This window comes from Nesoenas mayeri (assembly GCF_963082525.1).
Source record: "Nesoenas mayeri genome assembly, chromosome: 8".
NCBI classification, from domain to species: domain Eukaryota; kingdom Metazoa; phylum Chordata; class Aves; order Columbiformes; family Columbidae; genus Nesoenas; species Nesoenas mayeri.
The window spans coordinates 14,767,657-14,792,325 of record NC_137554.1 but is presented as its reverse complement, the minus strand read 5'-3'; the positions used below and the strand labels follow the sequence as shown (position 1 = coordinate 14,792,325).

Genomic DNA, 24,669 nt, shown 5'->3' with positions numbered 1-24,669 from the left:
CCTTTAAAAAATTGATCTAATAATATTTACCAGCTTCTCAGAATATTATCAGCATTGATTTCACTGACTGAAAAGCATTATATAATTGTAAAGGTAACTGCTTAGATTTTTGTTGTCCTATTAATTTATATGCTCTTAGTTATCTTTACAAAAGCATATAGGAATGACAGGAATGGCAACCCAGAAATATACAAAGATTTTTCTAGTGATTTTCCTTCCAATTGTTATTTTTAGTTATTGTTCAAACAGAACCACATCGATAAACAAGAAATTTAAAAGTGATTGAGAAGATTTTGGTAACTATTCCAGATGTGTGTACTAGAACTATATATACCCACAATACATAAAGTTTTACCTGTTAGAATGTCATTCATTTTTTTGACTTTGAGTCAAAACTGTGTTTGGAAGAAATTTACTTATAATTACATGGTGTAAGTGTAAGATGAAAGATTTGGGAATATTATGTCATAGCAGTGACAACAGGAAACTACAGAAGTGAGGCACATGACTCATTTTCAGTCACCTTTCTTAGAAAGCTCACAGTTTTTTTTTTTTCCTAGGATGTTGTCTGTTTAAAGAGCACATGCTGGGACTATGTGAATTAGTCACCTGCCTTAAACATTTTCAACATATCTTCCAGATTAACAAGGCAGACAGGGCAAGTGTTCAGTGCTTTTAAAATAATTTATTTGGGCTCTGTTGACAATCATATTTTCCCTTTCTTTACTTTTTGGTTTTTTGGTCATTTTTTTACTCTGACGTTAAAAGGTATAACTTTCAGTTTAATTTGTGACCTAGCAACTTTGCTTTGTCATTAAAAAGCTTAACCAAAGGCTTACCAGGGTAAATGAAAAGCTTCCTATTTATTGAGCTTTGATCCCTTCAAAATAAGAAATCAAAACAAGCCCACAAGTGGTCTAGATTACTACAGTGTTTTGACAATCTACAAAAAAAAAGTTTAAAAAATGGTGGAAAGCACATAAAACAACATGACAGCAGACAATATAATAAGTGTGAGATAAGGGATTTTCTGTTTTAGAAGACCTATATGTAATTTAAAAAAAGAATAAGGTTTAATGCATTTTGTTTTCATGTTGTAACTAAACAGTCAATGCCATCAGTAGCTTGTCTTCATGGAAGACTGTAGAATCCTGGAAAGGTTTTCCCATAAGACCTGTCTTGGAAACAATTTTATATTTTCTCCATTGGAAGAAGCAATTCCTAAGTCAGCTTTTGATGTTGAAGTCTTACATACTTTTCTTCATTACAAAAATCTAACATATTATTTTATTAAAATTTATTGTATTATATTATTAAAATATTTAAGAACATTATACCCACTGTTATGCACACAAAGTTGCAGGTGTATTCATTGCCAGCATTACAATCAGATTCTAATCTCTCTATTTCTGGTATCTCAAATTGCAGCTGAAGCCACGTGGATCCAATGTATATTCTGAATTTTATAATATCAGTATTACACTTCATTTGTTATAAAGCCTAATAGACTTTCACATCAAGTGAAAGGCAGATTTACTGACAGATTCAAAAGGAACAGTACTGAGTACAGACCTCAGTCCCTCCTTTGTAAACAAGCTGTATCGACTTTTAATTTTGTTTATTTTTAGTTGTAAATGTTTAAAAAATGATATAAAATGTCTACTTCAAAGAGAAAGTATCAGGGAGTAAATGAAAATTAAATGTTTTTTGATTTTGCCTAAAGCTTCTATTAAGTAGAACTAGTTCTGTATTTTTTCAATGTTATGCATGATATTATTCTAGAAAGACTCCAGTATTTATTGTGAGAAACTAAAACAAATGGTTAGCAAGGGAGATGAAGCGCCTGGGAACATATCTGCTATGATATGGATACTTATTTCGTTGAGTGAAATTGCAGTGCACGCTTTTAAATTAGAAGATTGCAAAAAAGAAGATGGATAGAAAAAAGTAATCAATGTGAAAGTATCATTGTTCTTGCATATATTGTATTATTACATACATTCACAATAGACTAACAAGTCGTGTTTTTATGAACCATTAAGAGATATCTTTCAGAAAGAAAAAAAAAAAAGATTAAAAATGTTCGAAGTATAATTTTTTTATGTATTCATTTTGGAGAATTAAAAGACCCAACAGTTTGCATGAGGTATCCTCTGTGCTTATGGAATCATGTAAACCTTTAAAGAATAGTTTCTTAAAGAATGGTTTTGTTACTGTATCTATCATTTTGTTTACAGGTAGTGATTTTCCAGAAGATTTTTCAATATTGATGACAGTAAAACCTAAAAAGGGTATCCAGTCCTTCCTTCTGTCTATCTACAATGAGCAAGGCATTCAGCAAGTAGGTGTTGAAGTTGGTAGATCCCCTGTCTTCCTGTTTGAAGACCAGAATGGAAAACCTGCCCCAGAAGACTACCCTCTTTTCAGAACAGTCAACATTGCTGATGGCAAGTAAGTGTAAAATTTTAAGATTAAAAGTAATACCACAGACCACTCTATAGGTGATTATAATATCTACAAAGTGTTATCTTACATATTTAAATAAATCAGTAACACAATTTCCAGCTAGTTGAACTGCTGTGGCACAAAATCTGAGAACCTTTGCAGCAGAATTTAGTCCCACCTTCAAATGGTGTATACAGCTACAAATAAAGCGGAACCACCTTTCTTATTTGCCATTTCTATAAATCAAGAATGAAGAAATACTCATAGAAGTTAAACCCACCAAAACTAAACCTCTGAAGATTCTTCCCATGCAATATAGAAAGAAACTGTTTTCAAAGAGACTCAAGGAACAGTCTCTCTATAAGGGCTGTCTTTTCCACTTGAAGGTGATAGGCAGAGTGAAGACAAGCTGACAAGACGGCATAGACTTTCTCCTATCCTGAATGAAAACAGTAGATAAAATAAGATGGTTTGAGATGTCTATATGTAAGGAAATCGGGGAAGAATAAGCTGGACATTTCATCTGAAGTGCTGCAAGGACTTATACTGCATACGCAGTAAAGGCAATTAATCTCAAACACCTATGGCATTATTAATGCAGTTGTTAATTTTTTGTACCTGACTTCCCTTTGTAGACAAGCGATCACTCTCCTGGAATGTCATTCTAGTGCTTATAAATGGACTTTCATTCTTTCAAAGGCTTTTTATTTGTTGTGTTGCAGTCCAGGAAGAGCAGCCACAGTCTTCAGAGATACATAGAATGAAATGTTATTACAACAAAAGAAAACAAATCAGTAGAGAAGGAAGGTCAAAAGTTCAACTATAATGAAATATGTTTATAAATAAATAAAGAATAAAGAAAAAGTAATTGTCTTCTAGCCCCTGTATAACCAGATAATAGAATTATACCATGAAACTAAAACCTGATGTGTTTGCCTAGAAGAAGCTGTGATAAAACAAGGCAGCATACTTTTTTTTCATTGACTTCCTCTAAATAATAAAGCTTTGACATGGATTTCAGAATTTCACCCAAACAGCTGAGAAGCTGCTAAAAATTAAGAAATCAAGATTAACTTGTTTTGGTAGAGTTTCCTGCAGTGAGACTACACAACTTCTAAATCAACTGGAGTCAATCATATTCCCAGTGAGCTATGTTTTCATGGATTCAACTTCTACATACTTTCAAAAAATAGACCAACAATTTTCTTCTGACTCAGCTATTTGATGAAGGATCTTATGACAACAATCTTCATCTCTAAATGACATATATTTTAAAAGTGTAAACAGTGTAATGTGCCTGAGGATGCATGGGCAGTTTGCTTTTATAATGATAACGTTTAACCGCGTTCCAGAGAAAACATGGAATTAAAGTTCTGGCTCAGTGATACTGTTTAGCAGTCAGATTCCATTAGCTTCGAGGTGTTCCTTTTCATATGCAGAAGCTCTTCGTAACAACGATCTAAGCGGTCTCTCTTATTTAGACAACCTTAGTGCCACAAGTGCCAACTAAAATAATTTGATTCCAGCCTTCCTCTTAATAGTTACTAATATGACATACTTTGACATACTTTTTGCCCTGGTCTGTCAAAGATTCTGTGATGTTTTGCTCCATGCCAGATTACAGAGTGGCCTGCTCTTGCTCTTAGACATTTAAGTTGTCATAGCAGAGAGGCTCACTAAACTAATGTGGTCGGTGATGATAATAAAGTCTCATAAAGACCATACTATAATTGGGCAAATTGTACAAAACTTTGTTCTCAAATGTCTTTAAAATCATTTGTCAGTATTCTGAATCACGTTGGTGAATATTTAGGTAGGCAAAGCTATTGTTGCAGGAATATTGGCAAGCATTTGTAAGTGTTTATATCTGGAAAAGCATCTGTGTTGGAACTGTTGTACATATTTGAAGAATCTCTATAGCTATGGGACACATTCAAATAAGCAAAAGAACATGGTAAAATTTTGATGATTGATTAAATATATTTGCACAAGTAAATTCAAACCAAATACATTCATGAAAATAAAATCCACTGTCAGATCATTCAATCTAATAAAATGTAAACAGTCCATTCACTTCTAATTTGAGCTTTATAATGTTCTCTGGGTAAAGTGTCAGAGAAGATCAGCTTGAGCTTCATCTTTTTATAGGATATTCACAATGAGCTATATATCAGATTCCTTTGTACTAAGGGACAGAAGATATATAGTGGATAAACAAAACGTATGCATTTGTGTACATATGAGAGAAGAAAATAAATGGAGACATTTAAAATTTTATTGGTGACTGGACTGGTGCACAATCTCTCTTGCTAGGAACAAAATTACCTAGTTTTAAAAACATAAATTACAGTAAAATTACGTTTGTGTTTGTTTAATAGGTGGCATCGAGTAGCTATTAGTGTGGAGAAAAAAAGTGTTACGATGATTGTTGACTGTAACAAAAAAACTACAAAACCACTTGAAAGAAGTGACAGAACAGTTGTGGACACCAATGGCATCACTGTCTTTGGAACCAGGATTCTGGATGAAGAAGTTTTTGAGGTAAAAATCAATACTGAATGAATAGAATTGAGTGGTTTGCATTGAGTGAAGTGCTTAATACAAATCTGAGTGATTTTTTTTTTAGGGCAAAAGCTGATACAATGTAAAAACTTTGATTTATAGAACTTGTTAGTATAGGCTGAAATAAAATAGAATTAAAACAGGGAAATGTCTCTGCCGTTGGAAGATGTGATGCATTTTTCTGTCCTTTAGATTATGTTGTATCTGGAAGGGGCTTGCTTTTTTTGTCTTTCTGCCTAATATAGAGATACCCGAGATATTTAGGAGAATTAATCTGGGAAAGTTGAGTAGTATGATACTGAATCATTTTATTTCTGCCTCTCTTAAACGTTTATAGATATTTGTGCATGCTAACAGTATTTGAGAGAGGGAGAGAAGGATCTGGAAAGTCTTCTGTGTAATACGAATCCATCATATTGTTTATCCCACTTATTACTCTTTCCAGTAACTGGAACATACTTTGGCAATAAGGACATATATGTTTCCATCATTTACTGGCCAAGAAGTACATATAGGAAGGGTAAAATGCCTCTAAGGAAGTATGTGGCTGCCAATCATGAGGCCTTTCTAGGTAGAATCCTTATGTCAATGATTATTTTTGCAGGCTAATAATGAAGCTTCTCTAAATCTACACGATTGAGTTTCTTTTATAATCTTGTTATACAACAATCAAGACCATCAAATTTAAATTAAAACTGAAAAACAAGAAAATACAGATCAGTAGTTAACTCACTTCATATACAGAACATCTGTGCTCCATAAGTGTCCAGAGTCGTAATCCTAGATTTAAGCAGCTTGAGAAGCTGCATGGTATCAAGAGAAGAAAACCAAATTTTGAGTGTAACACTGTGGCATTGTTATCTTTCATTTCCATGGACCTGATGAAATGGGGACATTTCTGAGGTGATGTAATGGGCCAGCCAGTATGATACATTTGATATTCACAGCCTGTAGTCCTGTAGTTACCTGTAGTCCCTGATACAGTTTATACATCTGAGGGACATTATTTTCCCTTTGAAGATGAATTCCACAAATGCCTTATCTAGAGTGGGAAAAGGATTTTTGGTCTCCACATGGGATAATTACTTTCAATTTTCATTTGTATTTTTTTCTTAAGTCAGAAACCAAGTCCCATAATATGTGTATTTGGCAATAAATTGACAAAATATGTGCAGTGTCAATATACATAAGACTAAAAAATTCAGCAAAAAACCACAATAAAAGTAGATAAACTGATATTTTGTTAGTGTTTTAAAAGTAATTTTAGATTCTAATAGAAACTAAGGTAACGGGCCCTGGCTTATTCTTGCAAAGTTTGTAAGCGTTTAAACAGATGCCAAGGAGAGAAGGGCACAGTAAGTAAGCATTAGTGTTTGGTTTGGTTTACTCAGTGCAATTGCTAAATGAAACACCTGACTGAAGTTTCAGAATTGCTGAAATGATTGTACATAGCAGTTTGAAAATAACTACAGAGGTTGATGATATGTGCATAAAGGGAGATATTTATTTTAATCATTTGCATTAAGTAACAATGAGTAAAATGGAAGCATGCTAGGGGTCTTTAATCTCTGAAGTTTACTACTACTATGATGTTATATCTGTCCTCTATATTTTAAATAGTTTTAAATTTCAAATTCTGCAAAAAATTTTTTGTTAAAGAGCGGTTAACACCATTCCCATGGGAATACAGAAGGAGCGGAGGATATCTAAGGGGCAAATAAAATGACAGTTTTGAAAATTTCCAGCTATGCCATTCTTCCATCACAAAGGTTATTAGCCACTCAGAAAGAAAGATGAAACTTTGAGTCATGACAAAGAGTAACTATTTTAAGAGAAAATAATTCCTACTTTAGACATTCCTCCTCAGTGATAGTTTCCTCCATCTCTACCTTTGCAGTTGGTTATACAATTGCCTTCACTCTGTCAAGCCCTATAGATGAATAACAGCTGCAAAGTGATGTGGTGGGATGCAATGATTTTTTTTGATTAGCAACTCTTGGAAGAGTCAGTAAGGTTGGCTGAAGACATACTTAGAAAATTGAAACTGGTAGATTAATTGAAGAAACTCAAAAAATAACCCTACATTTTTCTTGAAGTCAAGCATGGACATGAGGAAATAACTAACAGAATTTGCTGGAATCACTTAAAAAAATACTTTTATCTGCGGGATTTTGTCATGTGTTGAAGAATTAAAAAGGAAGCTGGTAATCCTCTGTCAAATTTTTACTGAAATCTCCTACATTGATGTGACAAGTCATTACCTCAATTCCAGCTGAGACTCACTGAGAACAAAAAGAAATTACTTCTTCAGTCATATTGCTCTAACATATTTGCATGGACCATTCATTTAGAATCCTCAGAACAAATATGACTCCTATGAGGGATATTGCACACTTATTTTAAAACAGTGTTACATCACAGTGGATTAAATATTCTTTGCTTCTAATAGTATCATTTAAAATTAGTACTATAACAAAATTTAATGAAATTAAATTATTGGCAATTTCCTTGTATTTTTTCCTTGTATTTTTTTTTCTCTTCCTAATGTTAACTTCTGTTTTCTGGCCAGTTCTCCGACCTTTGCTTGCTGGTTTAACATGGATGCTTTGATATAACTTTCCTATGCTGATGATCAATAATTTCTCAGTAAGTAACCATGCTGAGTGTACAGAGATCAGGTAGATCACCACTGAAAGAAGGAAAGGGCTGATTGGTGTCCTAAGAGCATGAAAAATGACTTACCTAATTTGCTATTTTTGTATATTCAACAAACATAATACTCCTTGGTGAGTTTACCCACTGGTGCTAACACTAAGAGGCATATTTTAGGAATGTTCTCAGGAAGATCTTCTGGTTTAGCTTTACAAGCAGGATAAAAATAATCTGAAGTATTTTCCAAATGCTGGGGGAGGCTATATGTTTCCTATGAGGAAATTCTAATTTGGAGTTGCCTGCTATTAATTCCTGAATTTAAGTGCTAATCTGAGATTTTATTACATTGTGCTCAATTAATATGGAAATCAAAATAATGTCACATACAATATATTGAATACAAGCAAGCGTTAAGTATCAGGTGCGTACAAATGCTTGAGAAGCAAATTATAAGTTGTGAATGTGTCTTAAAATAATAAAATCATGCTATCTAGAAACTGTGTAATTACTAACTGCCGAATTATGAGACCTTCACTTACTCTGTTAAGCACTTGCTCACGGAAGTGGATCTATGGACAAATGTGAGACTAATTTATAAATGCTTATTTATGAAAGACTGACACAGTATAACCCAAGCTCTTACGTGTGTCATTTGAAATTAATCTCTTCTGTGTTTTCAAATACATAGCGCAACAAGGGCTGGTTTGTAAGTGCTTACTGCAAAGAAGAGAATTCCTAAAATAGCATACTTTTTTTTTCTTTTTTAAAGGAAAATAATAGTCAGATGCTGGTACATGGCACCTAGTAAAAGAATTTTGAATTGTATCCATTCAAATATGTTTGTAGCGTAAATATTTCATAAATAGCAGGGATCTTTTTATTCTTTGCCAGCTTTAAGGATTTGTCACTCCTCATTTAGTACTGTTGGTGTGAACAATACAATAGTTTTTTATAAGTATTTTATAATAAGTTAATAACTAGCAGACTCTTTATGCAGTTATTTCCCTATAGACCCTTTTTTCCTCCCAAACTCTCCACATGTCAGACCAATACAAAGATTATTTTTTAGGCACTGTGCTGTAAATGAGTATAACAAGACATAATCTGATGTCTACAAGTCTGATTTAAAGCCAATGAAAGCTTTAACTGCACACAGTTTATGAGATTAAATCCTTGCAGAAATCCATGTTAATAAAGGGTTTAGATTTTGATACTATGCATTAACTCATTTTCATGAAAAAAAAGTATTTGTACACTTATGTACAACATAGCTTTTCTTTAAATAACCTGAAAGAGCAGTTTAAGATAGAGTGATAGTACCTTGACAGCAATATGATTTAACCTACAGATCACTTCAGCTGAGTAACCATCCTTCACACATCTGTGAGCATGGGAAATCTGAGAGCGCAAGCGCAGCACAGCTGTTCGTTAGTGCGCACACTCCCTGAAAAGGCAGCAGTAACAGGATGGGTAGAGCTTTTACTGGCTGACCACAATTGCTATATGGCTTAAGTAGAAGCTAGGCCAAAGTAAAGCTCCCCCAAAGGCAGGTAGTGTGAATGATGTGTCATCAGTACCCTCTGCTTCACGCTGTCCTGTTGAGCTGCATTACTTGCTAGTGTGGACATAGCCAAAATGATTCTGGTTATGTGTCACCTTCAGTAATGGCTAGTGACCCACTAAATGTTTTCTGTCAGTCAGACTAAAAAGTAATGTTTAACATAAATGGGACAGAAACAAAAAAATGCAATAGGTTCCAGGCAAGTATATTTAGAACCAGCCTTCTAGCTATCAACACCAGAGTGGTCAATTTCCAGCACTAGGAGGGAAAAAAAAAAAAAAAAAAAATTAAAAAAATAAAAGCAAAGCAAACAGAGTCATCTAATAAAAAAGCAGCATTTTTTATTTTTTTTTACAAAAGCTTTCTGTTTAGATAGTTGGGGGTTTTTTGGTGGGTGGGTTTTTTTGTTTGTTTGTTTATTTTGATTTTGTTTTGTTAATTTGTATGAAAGAATGGTGATTTGGTATTTGCTATTTTTTATAGTATTTCCAAACTTATGATTGATGAACAAAAGTAAATAATTCTGTTTTCCTGCTTTCCCTTCCATATTTTTGAAAGCAGAAAGGAGGGAGAAAAAGAAAACAAATGTCTAGTAATTTGTTCGAGTTCAACTTCATTTTCAAGGAATATTCCCAAGAAACAAAGGAATGATCCCTTAACTAAACTGTCTGTAATTACATTTAAAATTAACAACCTGGACTCGAAAATGCTGCCTGTTACATCATCTCCAGCAAATTTTACAGACAGGATTTATTATCACCTCATTTAATATTATGTGTAATATGTTTAAGTTTTAAAAAACATCTGTAAATGAGGTTTCAAAGATAAATGACAATGTAACAGATTTGCAGATCTTTTATCAAGAAAATAGGATATCCTTGGTCACGCGTGTGTGTGTGCGCACATCTGGGTTATGTACATGTGCTGTATACACGGGCCTTGTAACAACATCTAATCTCTCAGCCAAGATTTGCAGTAGACTTTGGTATGTGAACAGCTATTTTCTGAAGGTTAAAAATGATAATTGGTATATCAACCTATTTCTTAACCAAACTGAATATATACTCCTATAACCATGGAGTTTCAAAGAATCAAGAAGACATTGATTTCTGTGGAAACTTTGACCTGTACAGAATTGAATTTTGCTTTCACAATTTATTGCTTTTACAGTGCTTCAGTCTGGCAGGCTCTAAATATCTTTCTCTAGCTATATTATGCAATGGGCCTGGGTTATGGAATATTATATTAAAGGCCCCTGGAATTCTTCAATCCCTCAGATCTTTGCAGGAAGAATAAATGAATTATGCAGCAGGTTTTTCTAAATTCTATAGTAACAATATCCAGGCTGTCTAGACTTCTCTTCTTTGGAGTTTATAGTTGTACTGTCACATAACTAATTAGAGAAAGTTAGCACATATAGGCGGGTTAGGGTTTCTGCTGATTTACTGAAGAAAAGTCCACTCTGTAATTCTTAGGCTTCAGCCATCATATGGAAATGGAAGATATTGATGTTGTTCTCCTGAGTTGATACAGTCTCTAGCACTAGTTTTATTATGCTTTTATCACCATTTAGGTGGCCATCTTTCAAAATCTATTTATGCTTATAAGCACAGAAATAGTACTCATTTTATCCAGAACATTAATCAGAAGGATGATATTTTGCTGGTTCTAACCCTCCCACTCTAGTTGTGGAAAGTCTTTCTGATCATCTAGTATATAAATTAGACATTTAAGTAATTGCTGCATAATTTTTCATTAGGTTTTTTTTGGTTGGTTGGTTGGGTTTTGGTGGGGTTTTTGTTTGTTTGTTTGTTTGTTTGTTGTTTTGGGTTTTTTTTTTGGTCAGGCTGGAAAAAGAACAGTAAGGTTTATCCTAATGAAATCATTATAGAAAATCTAATTATTTTACAATAAGAAACTGCAACATGAATTCTCAACTCTGGTCCAGTCATGTTGTTATGTAGCATCCTAATTGTGCAACTGGAAAGATTTGTTTGTTTGTTTGTTTAGATGTTTTGGATAATTTGTGAAGTTTGCTTCTGTGGAAAGGGTCCTTCAGAGCTTCTCAAGTAATGCTTACCTGCTGGTCCCTGGAGACAGGTCACTTTCACCTGGCAGAGTTATTGTTTTATTAAGATCCTTTTGAAAGAGACATCCCAAAAATCTGTCGTTACAACTGAACTGTTAGAGGTTCTCGTAGAACTAGGGAGCTAGACCATAACATTTTAACTACAGGAAAAAAACAATTACTTCAGCACTGATTCCTTCATGTAATGCCCTTACAGCCTTGTAAGGATTCATACTTTTGCCTTTTCAACAATGCTGGCAGGTGATAGTAGAGATGTCTTTTATCAGTGATAGAAACTTCTAGCTCATGAATAGACTATAAATGGACTATTTTAGGGTTGTACTTTTCTAGTACACTATATTTAGAAAGCATTAGTAAGATTACATAGTTAAAAGTAAAAGATAATGTTTCAAGAAGAGAGATAGTACTTAAGACTTTTTATGAAGTCACAATTAAGAGAATAAGCAGCTATTAACATTTATTGCTTATAATGATAAAATAATTCCTTTCCGTCTCAGACCCTCAATGATCTACATCATTGAAAAAATCTGACACTATATCTAACCAAAGATTCTCCTTATTCCAAGTTCTGCTGTGTAAACTAAGAAAAGCTCCAAAAAGGTGGAATCAAATATAGCGATTACTACCATGAGGCTGACTAAAGCAATAATTACATCAAGAGAAAGTCAGTAAAATCGGAAAGAGGGCTTGGTAGGCTACTGCTTTCCTGCAAATTTGGTCTTCATTTCCTTTTCTTGTTAGTCAATGCTTTTTTTCAGTATTGCAAACTGGCTCTATTTTCAGCGCTGATACCCCACCTTGTGCATTACTGCTTCAAGAGGTGTGTTTTTCAACAGATCCTGGAAGGGTACATACACATAAACATTCTTATTCTAGAATGTCACTGTGGGATGTCTGTGAGATTCACAGAGGAATTTTCAATGACTGAGCTCATCACACGCTTCTCATTCTTTGCTGGGCTGTTCCTGACTGTAGAACAGTTGGTGGGAGGGAATGCCTGTGCTGCTGTTCCAGTAGGTGGGCATTCAACTCATCTGAGCATATTCTCCTTGTAGCTATGCAGCCTGGTTCTCCACATGTGCTGTGGTATGCCACAAAGAAGTAAATGTTGCCTCACACCTAATTAACTCCTTTTAATAGTCTTGGAGGATTCTGCAAAGTAGCCTATGTTGTAGAGTGCCTTTTAGGACAATGCTACAGAAGTAATCTTTCTGGACCATGTTTTCATGCTAAGCATAACTGGTGGGCAAGATATTTTATGATTCTCAGGCAGCTTTTTTCATATAACCATGAGGCTAATTCAAAAGCTGCTGATTTTAATTATGAGCATATTCCCAAAATAGAGAGGAATTAGAACATTCATGGACTATTTTTGTTCTTTATTGTGCTGAATACTCAGCTATGCATTGACTTTGTGAGTTATGTGTTGTCTTTGACAACAACTTAGTTTCTATTCAATAAAGTATTTATGATGCAAACTAAATATTAAGACTCCAAAATGATCCATTTTACTTAAAAACAGTACTTGTATGCTTAATGTTAGGCATGCTTGAATACCTCCTAGCTCTCAGCTTTCTCATCCCTAATAATGTTAAATATCTGATAAACACTTTTTAAAAGACATTGTATTTAGTATTATCCAAGATAAAAAAATTGTTGTAAGGCAGCAGACTTTTCTTAAGGGCTAAATAGGCTTTTTGCAGTTTGGGGGGCAAGTTAAGCGTGAATATCACTACAAGTAACAAGATGAAAAAGTGACTGTGCCCAGAGAGTTGGTAGATGCCCCATCCCTGGAGACATTCAAGGCCAGGCTGGCCAGGGCTCTGAGCAACCTAATCTGGGTAAAGATGTCCCTGCTCATGGCAGGGGGGTTGGACTATGAATAGATGACCTCTGAAGGTCCCTTCCAAACCAAACTATGTTATGATTCTATGATCTGTCTGATACCCCACCACAAGCTCTCTGCTTCTGCGTTTTGCTGTCATTTAACTTAACTCTGACACCAAATCATGGTGGAATACCTGCTCAGCATAGACATCAAATATTTGACTTGTATAGCACACTGTATATCATCTATCAACTTTGTGAAAGTGCCTGAGCAGCCTTTCCCGACAAAGGTGGTTATGACAATTTCATAGACAAAGAAATAGAACTAATCTATACAGAAAGCTGCCTTTTGTACTTTTTTTTTCCTCTATGCATTTTTCAGAGTATTTTAAGAATGCTCAGGTATATCTGTAAATTTTTCTTTGTTCTCTTGTCTCCTTCTGCATCTTTGCTCTTCTTTTCTTGCTTTCATAAATCTATACTGTGACACTTTTTTCCTGCAAGTTTCATGTAAAAATAACTTTATGCATATATGTTTAGATACCTCAGTGTTGTTTTAGAGAGCAACTATTAGAACTGTTAATAACCCCTGACTCGATTTTATCAATTTTTTCATTTCAAGTTCTTGGAACTTGGTCAGATAGAATATTAGGTGCCTAATTTATGACACCAGGTCATGGAGTATGGCCAGATTAAATATTTGTAGTTTATTCGCAAAGAACTTTATAAAATTATATTTCAGTCTCACAAAGTCAAGCAGTTAAGATCAAAGAATGTGTTTGTGAAGACTGAAGTAATTCTGTGAAAATTTCTCAAAGAGCGCAGATTTGTCCAACGAATACCTTAGAATGATAAATCACAATAATGAAATCCATAATAATATATGTGGAATTTCATGTGCTGAGATGACTGACCTTATTTGAAATGAAAGCTCTTCACTGACTAGTGGAACAGCACTGCCAATACATCATGTACAAATACTCAAGCCATCTAATTAGCAAAGACAGGAAAATAATATTAAAGAATAGAAAAACAATAATTTCCTGGAAATATTTTTATAGCCGATGTTAAAGGACAAAGAGAAAAATTAATGTTTGAGAAACCAAATGTAAAAATCAATCAGTTCCTCAGTAAAGTTCTCACACATGAATAGCCAGCAGCAATTTCTGTATACTGGGTGAGACTTCTGAGGGCCTCCCTCTATGTGGACCCATGACAGACAGACAGGCGGGGCTGGGAAGTGCAGTCAATGGATCAGGAACAGCTTTAACCAATTTAGGGACATCTAAGCCAAGTGGTAACAGCATGCTGAGTGCTTCTTGCAAACACACAAGCCGACAAAACCCAGTGCCAAAATTCCATGGCATTCAAGATCAGCACGAAGTGAGCTCCAGAATACTGGCAATATTTCCCAACCTGGGTTCTCTTAGCATATCACACTGAGCAGCAGTAGTTTCAGAATCAGTTTTGGCATTACTTGCACTAGCTGGCACACTGCACACATGGTGATCTGTGTGGTCATCTCCAAAAGCCATGTATGTTCAGCGGCATGTAGCAAGACAATGACCTGAGCTCAACAGGGTGAGGACGGGGGTTCTACACATCTGTCTCTAATGGTTGCTCTAAAAGAGTTATCTTTTTTTCAGTTGCTAATTCTCTCAAACTTATTCCTCTGCTTCACTTCGTTTGAATTTGGCTGGTGAAAGAGGAAGGGCAGAGCGCTTTGGAAACACTTTACTGGAGATGGGGGATGCGTAGCCCGGGCTGACAATGACTGTACTAAACCTCTCAAAGCACTCCCACTCTTGAGGGAGTCATGCAAAGAATCAAAGGGGGAACTTCTTTGAATGTATAGCAAATTTTGTAGGATGATGTCTGAATCAGGAAGCATCAGTGAGCTAAGGAAAGTAAAAGAGAGAGTCCAGAGCCACTGGCAGGGAAACAAACTGTGGCATTTGTAGTATTTCTGGAAGTTTAAATTTTATGTGTGTATATTCCAACTCTAAATTAATTTGAGACATGCATGAGCCTATAAAGTGAGTTGAGAGTACTATAAGAAAACAGGTTTGTAATGTGTAGCCATTATATGCTAAGAAACATCTTTTCTGTTAAATAAGTTAGTAAAAAAATACTGTAGGACTAGGAGAACTGCAGAAGGTTGTTTTATTATTTTCAGTTTGAGCGGTTTTTTTGCTTCTTTCTGTGACTTCTCTTTTTGAAAGGAAGGAGCATTGCAAATTATTCTTTACTATTTGAAAATATTATCTGATTTTGTTAATTTGTTAGAGGCTACTGTTCTGAGAGATGTAAAGAAATTTTGGAAGTACTGAGATAACTGAGAATTTTCCCAACTGTACATTTCCATCAGTAACGATATTTTCTCTTTAAAGACAGACCATGCACAAGTATACTAACAAAGTTATTTCTTTGCCCCCATTTTTGGTAAAAACAAAATAAAATTACATGAGAAGTATGTAAAAGCTTAAAAATTTCCCCTTTTGGAGAAATAATGAAAGATTAAAGTTAATAGCTTTTGACCAAGAACGTGTGCCAATTTTCAACAACCTTATTTTTATGACAGCATAAGAAGCTCCTGAATGAGGAAATTTATAGTGGAAATGTTGGCAGGAATTTACCTAACGCTCTTTAAATGGTACCACTATGTTAAGTAATACACTGGAAACCAGACAGCTTTCTGTGGAAAATGATAAACACACAAGTTCTCTGTAGGGGATCTCAGCAGAGCCATTTTTCTTATCCAGAATAGTGGGTCTCTTTACTGTGGTGTTGGGTTTATGCATGATACATGGGAATAGAGATGAAAAAAAAAAGTTTGTTAGCTGTTAAAATTTTTATTTCAACACTTTCTATAGTGTGTATTTACACAGTGCTTACTTAATTATTTTTATTCCAGTAACTGTGTCTCTTTTATTTTCTCTTCTCCCTTCTTTGAGAGTACAGATGTGATGTAAACTCTCAGAACTATATTGTTGATCACTTGCATGCTGAGCTGCATGCTGGTAATAGGAAGTACCCTGAATTAAATCTGAGGAATTTAGACTAGTTCCCAGTGAAGGAGTAAACAAACAGCATGAAAGTGACAGAGCAGGAGTTACACCTTCCCACCTTCTGCATTCCAAATCAGACAGCATTTTAAGCCAGAATTTTACATATAGTCCATTCAGTATTAATTTGCATTGTTTTGCCACATGAGCAACAGTTGTTTTCCAGAATAGCAGCAGAAATTAAGTAGATATGTTATTTATAACTATGTATGTTAACATCTAATCTAAGTGCTGTGTGCCGAGTTTTGTTTTCTGAATGAAAACCCTGTAATGCTGATGAAATATAGACAATCTTTGTTTTTGTTAATTAATCTGCATTTGCTTTCCTGCAGGGTGAGATACAGCAGCTGTTGATTATAGCTGACCCCAGAGCTGCATATGACTATTGTGAGCATTATAGCCCAGACTGTGACTCCCCAGTGCCCGATGCTGCTCAGGCTCAAGATCCTCAAGTTGATGAGGTGAGTAATCAGTCGTGTATTACTAGATTTATTGCACATTAGTGGTTGTGCTGAATGCAAGTTACCCAAGGAGCATTTACAGCTAAATGGCATGCATTGTTCTAGATATGAGGGAGGAAGGTTGCAGGATTGCATTGATTTTTGCTATCCACTCATTTATGTCAAGCATTTGAGTGACCTATCACACTGGTATTTGAGTAACCAGCATGCTCAATAAAGGTAAACTGTAATTTCTTAAAAAATTATAGCAATATGTGTTTGTTTAGTTGTACCCGTTTGTTCTGCCTGTGTACATTAATGGTTTCACTGATGCTGAATACGGTCAAATGCCACATTTGAAAGATATGGGAGGCTACGCCTATTTTGCAATTGTAAACTTCTACTAGAAATGCCATGTATTCTAATGAGCTGTCCCAGTCTACAAATCTGTGTACACACAATATTATTTCAGCCAGCTCCATTTGTAGTGGGTAAATATCATCAGGGACAAAACAGAGCTGGAATTTTTCCCAGAAACACAGAAAGTGTTTACAGAAACCGTTTGTCGCTTGAGACAGTTCTCACAGCCATAAACTGAGGAATTCACTGAGTCCAAGGTGGTTCCTCAGGTTAGACCTCTGAGAGTCAGCAGTTGTAGGTGTTGTTTACGCATTCTAAATACTTGCATCATACAGTGTAAAGTGGAAAGCTTTTGCAACATGTAACTAGTCTTAATTGGACTTGACTCTGGACAGTTAGTATGCAGCCAGCTGTGTGTGTGATCTGACTGGTTATTGTTACTGATTGCTTAAGAGATCACCATTAAGAACTTGCTGAATTCTTCTGAATGCCTGCTTTGAGCCGATTTGAGACAGAACTTCTTTTAAATATATAATAATTGTATTTGTCGTTACTATTTATTCTATCTGACTGAAGATTATGTCATCAAGTAATATATGGTCATAGGGCCCAGAATTTAGTTCAAAGAGACTCCCACATCCATTGCATCAGAGTTACAATTCAAGATATGTCAAGTCAATTACATATTGGCAGAGGCCTTTACACTACATTACAGTGTATGGAGTCTGGCCTCTTCATGAACACCCTGTAGGACCTTCTGTCTGTGTGCCTGGCTATGTGGACCTTTGTGCACTGTATGCCAAAACAGAACAGGCTGAAAGCATATTTTATGACAAGAAAATAAAAGATAGCAAAATCAAATTATTTTGGATGGATGACTAGCTAAATCTCCTGCTGTCAAATATTATGTTTGTAGTATGTCAAAGCTGTTTAACACTAGCATCAGTTGACAGCACTCCTTTGTAGATCAAAAGAAAAATAAGCTTCATTGTAATTGTAAAAACTATGTGCACATATATAGTTATATGCTCATCATATAGAATTTCCAGTTATATGCTGCACATCCATTGAAAACAGTCTGTTGGCACCAAACAAAGAAAGGGAACCATCAGATCAAACAATTGGTGCTGTTCTCCTTGAGCATCCTGAGTAGAGATCATCTATAGCCCAATGCAGCTGCTACTGGTGTCAGCAAATACAGTTAAATACCGCAGCCATTGCAAAAATGCTCTTGGGGTTAGTGGATTTTTAATGTGTTTTTCTAAGACCTATTTTTTTTGCTCTGTAATCGCATATATAGTTTGTGGGAGTACCTACAGAGAAAAAGTAAAATCAGAGATCTTAATTTGTAGTGTAGCATTTTTAAATGAATTTGAGAAAGTTTGAGAAGAGCTAAACGATTTCGAGAATGGAGAACTGCCATTTCTGTTTGCTTCCATTTATTGCACTGAGTGGTGATGGAATTATTTTGCTTTCTGAGCTAAAACACAGTTTCCTTGTTGCTGTCCATGAGTTTATATGCGTAACTTTGTATGAGTATTCCAAGTGAAGTCAATGGGTCTCTTAACATGTTGTGTCGTAGTAATCTGAAGTAATCACAGCAGCAATGCTACCAGTGTGATGAATATGAAATGGAATAAATTACTGACTTGCTCAGAATTATAGAATTGTCTGTTAGATTATTAAAAAGCTTGTTAAAGAACATTGTTATCTTTGATATATGCAGCCTATCAAATCGCTTAGAAAATTTGTTTTAAGGAAATAAATGAAACAAGTCTTATTTAGGTACAAGAAGTAGTTAAAAAAGCTAGCAATGCTGATTTATTTAAACTGTTGATTGCAAAAATAAATAAGGTATTAAAAGATTAAAATAAAATTACAGCCAATCTCTATGAAAGATAATTATTTCAGAACACCTGATTGTGTGCTTTGAGAAGATTATAAGTTTGATAGTGATATCTGATAGAATTTATAGACTTAGATCTTCGTAAAGCTTCTGATTTGTCAACATATGATATTTGAATTAAAAAAAAAAGAAAAAAAGGAAAAAAAAAAAGAAAGAAAGGGAGAAAGAGGCATTGTTTTGTAAACAAAAAGTACTTGACAAGCAGATTCACATCTGGCTGCCTTATTTCAGAAATTACTATAAACAGAGATCTTTCACTAAATTAACTTTTTAGTAGGGTTTCTCAGGAATTGTGCTAATATAGAAATGAACGTAAAATAGGTTCTATTAAAATTTGTCACTCATGATATTGCAGAGCAGTAAACAGTGATAACACAACTAAAGGCAATGTTACACACATACCAGAAAAATTTAGAAATGCAGGACAGACATAAAGAACTAGGAAATACCAACTTCAATACAAGCTCTTTGCTTGTGTTAACAAAAGAACCTTTTGTCTGCAGCAGCTTGTCCCCATCTGTGGGCTTCATCTGCTGCTATATCAGTGAAAGCAATTTCGGGGACACATGATTTACCAGACTGGGATACTAATCAAGCTGAAAACCAACATGAGAAGGTTCCTGTTCAGCTCAATTGATTTCCTGGTTTTCACACAAACTCTTGTGATAGAAAGAGGGAAGAGAGAATACTGGGGTGAACACTAGGCAGGATTGTGTCTTTCAGTGTCAGCTTTGGCTTAAGCCAGCAGAAGCTGAAAATATTTGTTAGACAGTAGCCTCAGAAGATTCTGGTTCTTAAAGCAGGGAAACAGTTTCTGCATGACCACTGAAAGCAATACGGGCAAAAACTGCAGTGCATGTCTTAATTTGTAAACAAAGGAATAAGAATACAGTTGTGATGTTACTTCTCTGGTTGCTGTTGCTTGAAATATATACTGAAACATCACATATGCTCTTGGTGTTTAGCCACTAAAATAAATATTGCAAAAATGGAAATGATTCATATAAAAGCTGCATGATTGTTGTAACTTTGGGAGTTGGAGAACTTAATGTGTTTGACTTGTCCACAATAATGACAAAAGCTTGAAATGTTGATCTGTTAGCATATGCGAATATCCTTCTGAAAAAGAATATACTGACTGCAGACAAATGATGGGGGCAGAGGAGAAAAGAAAGTTAGATAATTTCAGTAGGGAAAATTGTTAGGAATGTAAGAACAAATTACCAAAGTGGCATATCTCTAGATATCTTCAAGCCAAGGATAGATACCTTCCTAAAAGTTTTGGGAAATGTCATTTGTACTTTACTTGGCTTAGTTACAGGGTGACTGTAAGAAGTCTTGAAGTCTGAAAGTATACAGGAGTTAGTTAAGGTGATCTGAGTCCCTTCTGGCCTTACATCTCTGAGCCTTGGAATTATTGCAGACCAGAATGAGAAACTGATACTTGGCGTAGAGGAAGGAGACTAATTATGTGATTGCAGAACCTATTAGTGTGTGTTTCCAGCATTGACTACAAAACTCAAAGGAAGTGGTTGGCTTTTGTCAGTGAAATAGTAAATTATGTTTGTAGACTTGCACCTAGGAAGCTGAGTAGGTTTTCACTTGATATCACACACTGTTGTAGTCTCTTGGCAAGTTCCCAGCCTGGGAATGGAGTTACTCTGAAAAGTTGCATGATTTTTAGACCACTGAAGAAACATCTAGAGAGTAAGAATTGGCTAAGATGATGTAGATTTAAAGGCAAAAGTGCTTTGTTTAACTGAGTGTAATCCTCATTGCTCTGGGCAGTGTTTCCTTCTTCAAAGGAGCAAACAGTCAAATACTCAACACAGTAGTCTTTTGGACATTTCTTTCAATAGCAGTTCTGGCTTAAATGAGTCCTTTTTCTTTGTGGTACTCATTTCCATCCTATGCCATCTTTCCAGTTCAGCTGGTAGAATTGTTTATGTGTTTATTGGGGGAAAGGTGTAGGACTTCATCTAAACTAAAAATAAGGTACCAACAATAAAATGAGAAGAATTATTGAAATATATTGTAGTGATTGTCCATTAAATGAGCCTGAGGATGTGTGCCACTTGATTGCAGCTTCAGTAGTGCAATATTTGCTTTTTAAAATGTTTTGTTTTGTCTCAAGAGATTGAGACCTTGACTTTGCTCTCATATATAGGTTTATTGGGCACTGATTTATAATCAAAGTGTCTTTACTGATGATACCTGAAGTGCTACATTGGGACCTGCTTTTTCTTCTTGCATTTTCTTTTTACCTTAGCATCAGATTCAAATTGCAATTTCAGTGATGCAACAGAGAGGATTTCAGTGCCTACTTTTTACTTGCAGGGTCCTTTCACCCCTGAATTAAGTGCTGAGGTTACCCTAAATAAAGCCCTGGAAGAATCAAGCATTTCAAATGGGATTCACAAAAACAGCAAGCTATGAATAAAGACATAGACCTAGCCAGCCTACAAAGGAAGGACATATCTTAAATTCTATACTTCTCTACAGGCTTACTCAGCTGTTCTCCTACCTAAACAAGGTCAACCTCCTGCATCCTATCACCTCTCCCTTTCTATAGGGGGTTAGGTAGGAATGACCTAAGGACTTCAAGATAGGAGCTTTGGACCTGGGTGCCGTATTTCCACTTCCGTTTTGATTCTATCAGTCCTTTCTGGATCCAAGTAACCTTTAGCTACCTTTCGTATACAGGCTCTGCAAAAATCTGTTGAACTTGGCTGTTTGCCAGAACTGTGGGGCTTTCTGTGGGCAGTTCAGGCTAAGCCATTAGAATAGGGGTGCATTAGAGTGACATTCCTGTGCAGAATGCTGTTATTCCTCTGTCTTCTGTTCCAGCTTCATCAGACCTAGATGTCATTCAATCTGAAATTTGAATATGGGAAAGCAATAGATTAATAGTAATATCCACACACTTTGTTTGTTATCATTTATTTCTACCTTCAAGACTTGCTTTAATTTAGGTACGCGTCAGTTGTCCTTGTTTTTGCATATGAATAGCTATGTATGAGTCTCTGTAACTTGTCAAGTACAGAGTGATGACCTCAGCAGTTGTTACTACACCAAAAAGGTGTTGCCTACAAGTTGCTTTAAAAAATGTGCTGAGTCTGTGGCTGCTTCTAAATAAAAAAGAAAGGGTATCTGATTACAGAAAATGTTCAAATTTGAACACAGCAGGTGGGAGAGAGTACTTCCCAAATGGACCAAACCAAATTATTATGTGATGAGCATAACCTCCATTCTCAGAAATTTCAAGCACAGAATAGTCACTGTATTTGGTTTACAATGAAGGAGGTTCCCAGATCTTTTAAGGAACATATTGTAACCTTAAATACATTCACAAAGTGTTGCACGTTATTGTCTTATGTCAGAAGAAGGTTGCTAGTGAGTTCAAGATGTTTGGTGCAATTAAATAGCTTTTAGATAAGAATAATTAAGCAGAGAACAAACTGACCAAAAACTTTAGAAACCAATTAGATTAGTGCATTTGCATGATTTCAGCCTAGTGTCACAGTCATTTGACCGTGCAAAATGTTCCTATGGCCTGCAAATTTTGGAGGATTTTTACATAGAGAAAGCAGACAAATGAAGGGGCAAAAAGCTGCAAACAAGTAAACTGGTAGGAAGTAGGAAGAGGAAATGAGTGAGAAATGTGAGTTCTCTGTACTTGATTGTTATCCTTCCATCGTAGAATTTTACAGAACAAAGCTCGATCATTAACAATATGGTATCTTTATGAACCCTGCAATGTACCTGAATGGGAAGCACCAGTGGCTCCATAGAATCTCATTGAATATCAGAATTAAGTGACAGTATGAATTACTATGGAGCCACCGGTGCTCACCATTCAGGTACACTGCAGGTTCATGAGCATAGTGGCAAATGCACCATTCAGCTGAATAAGCTGAATATTGTCTTTGGTAGAAAAGGGTCTACAAGTTTGTTGGGGGTTTTTTTAACATTTTTGCTTTATTCTGCTGGGGTTTTTTTGTTTGGTTGGTTGGTTTTTTTGTAATACTGAGCTTTAAGATTAATTCAGTAATCGTTAAGTTTGCTTCATGCTGAAACTATAACTATGTCTTAAAGATCAAATGTGAGGATGAAATTATATCTTAAAAATTATCAAGAGTACTTTTCCTAAGGAAAATACCTATGCTTTTCTTACAAACACCTTGTGAATAGTCTAGCCTCTGTCTTGTTTTCAAAACCCTTTCCACTGTAAAGGAGATGTATTAAATTCCATTCCAGTTCAATCACATATGCTTGTCCAGCTCACCAAATTAGAATAGGGAAAGACTTAGCCAATCTTCATATTCCTTGGTGTTGGGCAGTATATTTTCTGGAGTGCCATCAAGTCTAGTTTTCAATGGACCCAGCTATCAGGCTGTCAAATCTCTTGGAAGATTATTCTGCAGCCCAGTAAATCACAGTCTGGCTTCTGCTGAAGAGATTGCTCCCCAAAGGAACTCTGCTTCATTTATTTTGGACCTATCCCAAACTAATGGATTACTTGAAGAAATGAAATGTTCACCTTTAATGAAATGAACTTGGTAAAGCAAAGTTGCAAATGGCCCCCAAATATGTTGACTTGGAGGCTTCAGGCATTCTTTCAGACCATGTTAATTTAGTGTCCTTTCCGGTGTTTGACTGTTCAGAAAGAGTAGTTTTCTGAAGAATACAGAATGATAATTATTTTCATGTTTAATTTAATGTTTAATGTCAATTTTAGAACTGAAGTTAGATAATTTAGCAGGTGTTAATGATAGCTCCTAGCTCTCTTTTTCTTTGAATATGTATAAAGACTTTTTCTTTAAGCAATTAACATAATAAAGAACCTTAAGTGTCGTCTTCTTTTGACAGAATCTGTCTTTGGAAGTCGAAGATTTTCTTCTCTCCTTTTATGTCCTTGCTTTTGTCACTTCTATGAACAATATAAGGACTATGTGGTAGAAGAGGCCATCTTTTAAATCTTTCATCTTTCCTTCTGCCCCAAGTTTGATATCTACAACCGTTTATTTTTTTATACTACTGCATCTGATTTTTAAAACCCTCATTTTGCTTGGCATCCTTTATTTTTTGTATTTTGTAAAGTGTTAGGGGGTCTAGAATGTTTCAAAGTCATCTTTGCCTCCTTAGCTAGCTAGGTTATTTGGCATAATATTTAGGCAATAGAAAAGTTTAGCACATGACAGTTCTTTTGTTTATGATTTAGATTGTTAGTTCCTTGTAGTTTGGAAAGGTAAAGCAAAAATTGCTAAAATCTACATGTTGGAATGTGGGTGAGGGTTTTAGAGTATGGATAGCAGAAGATTCTTTTTCAGAGTAAGGCTGTCTTCAGAATATTTAAGTCATTCCACAGTTGAAACAGATCTTGAATGCTGCTGATCTTCTGCTCCTAAAATTCATCTGATGAAGAAAACAGTTCATCTCTTTAATTGGAATTGCGTGATGATCTGGTAGTGTAATATAATCACTCTGGTAAAGAAAGCATGAGGTCATAGTGGAAAAATTTTGTCCCAGCAAGAAACAGCAGGTTTTATTCTTCCTTTCATTTGTAAGAAGACAGTCATATGCAATATTCATTACAAGAACGGCTGTTCTGTAACTATTGGTGGTCTTACAAGAGAAGAAAAACAACAGAAAATTAGATCACATTTGAAGTGTGTATTACTTGATGTCTCTAAGCTGAAATCTCTCACTGAGTTCAAGCTATTGTCCAAGGTGAAGATATCATTTTGAGTACATCTTTTTGA

The 24,669-nt window shown here is 35.2% G+C and overlaps 1 protein-coding gene across 3 annotated transcripts in view; it reads left to right on the top strand.

The window, feature by feature from the left end:
• Positions 1-24,669, top strand: part of COL11A1 (collagen type XI alpha 1 chain) — a gene marked incomplete at both ends in the record, with an annotated part of 144,770 nt that overhangs the window by 18,525 nt on the left and 101,576 nt on the right. For all 3 annotated transcript variants that reach the window (XM_080348715.1, XM_080348716.1, XM_080348714.1), the window contains 3 exons: positions 2,238-2,451; positions 4,824-4,986; positions 16,534-16,662. In XM_080348715.1, the coding sequence (XP_080204841.1) occupies positions 2,238-2,451; positions 4,824-4,986; positions 16,534-16,662 (506 nt within the window). The remainder of the gene's footprint in view (positions 1-2,237; positions 2,452-4,823; positions 4,987-16,533; positions 16,663-24,669) is intronic.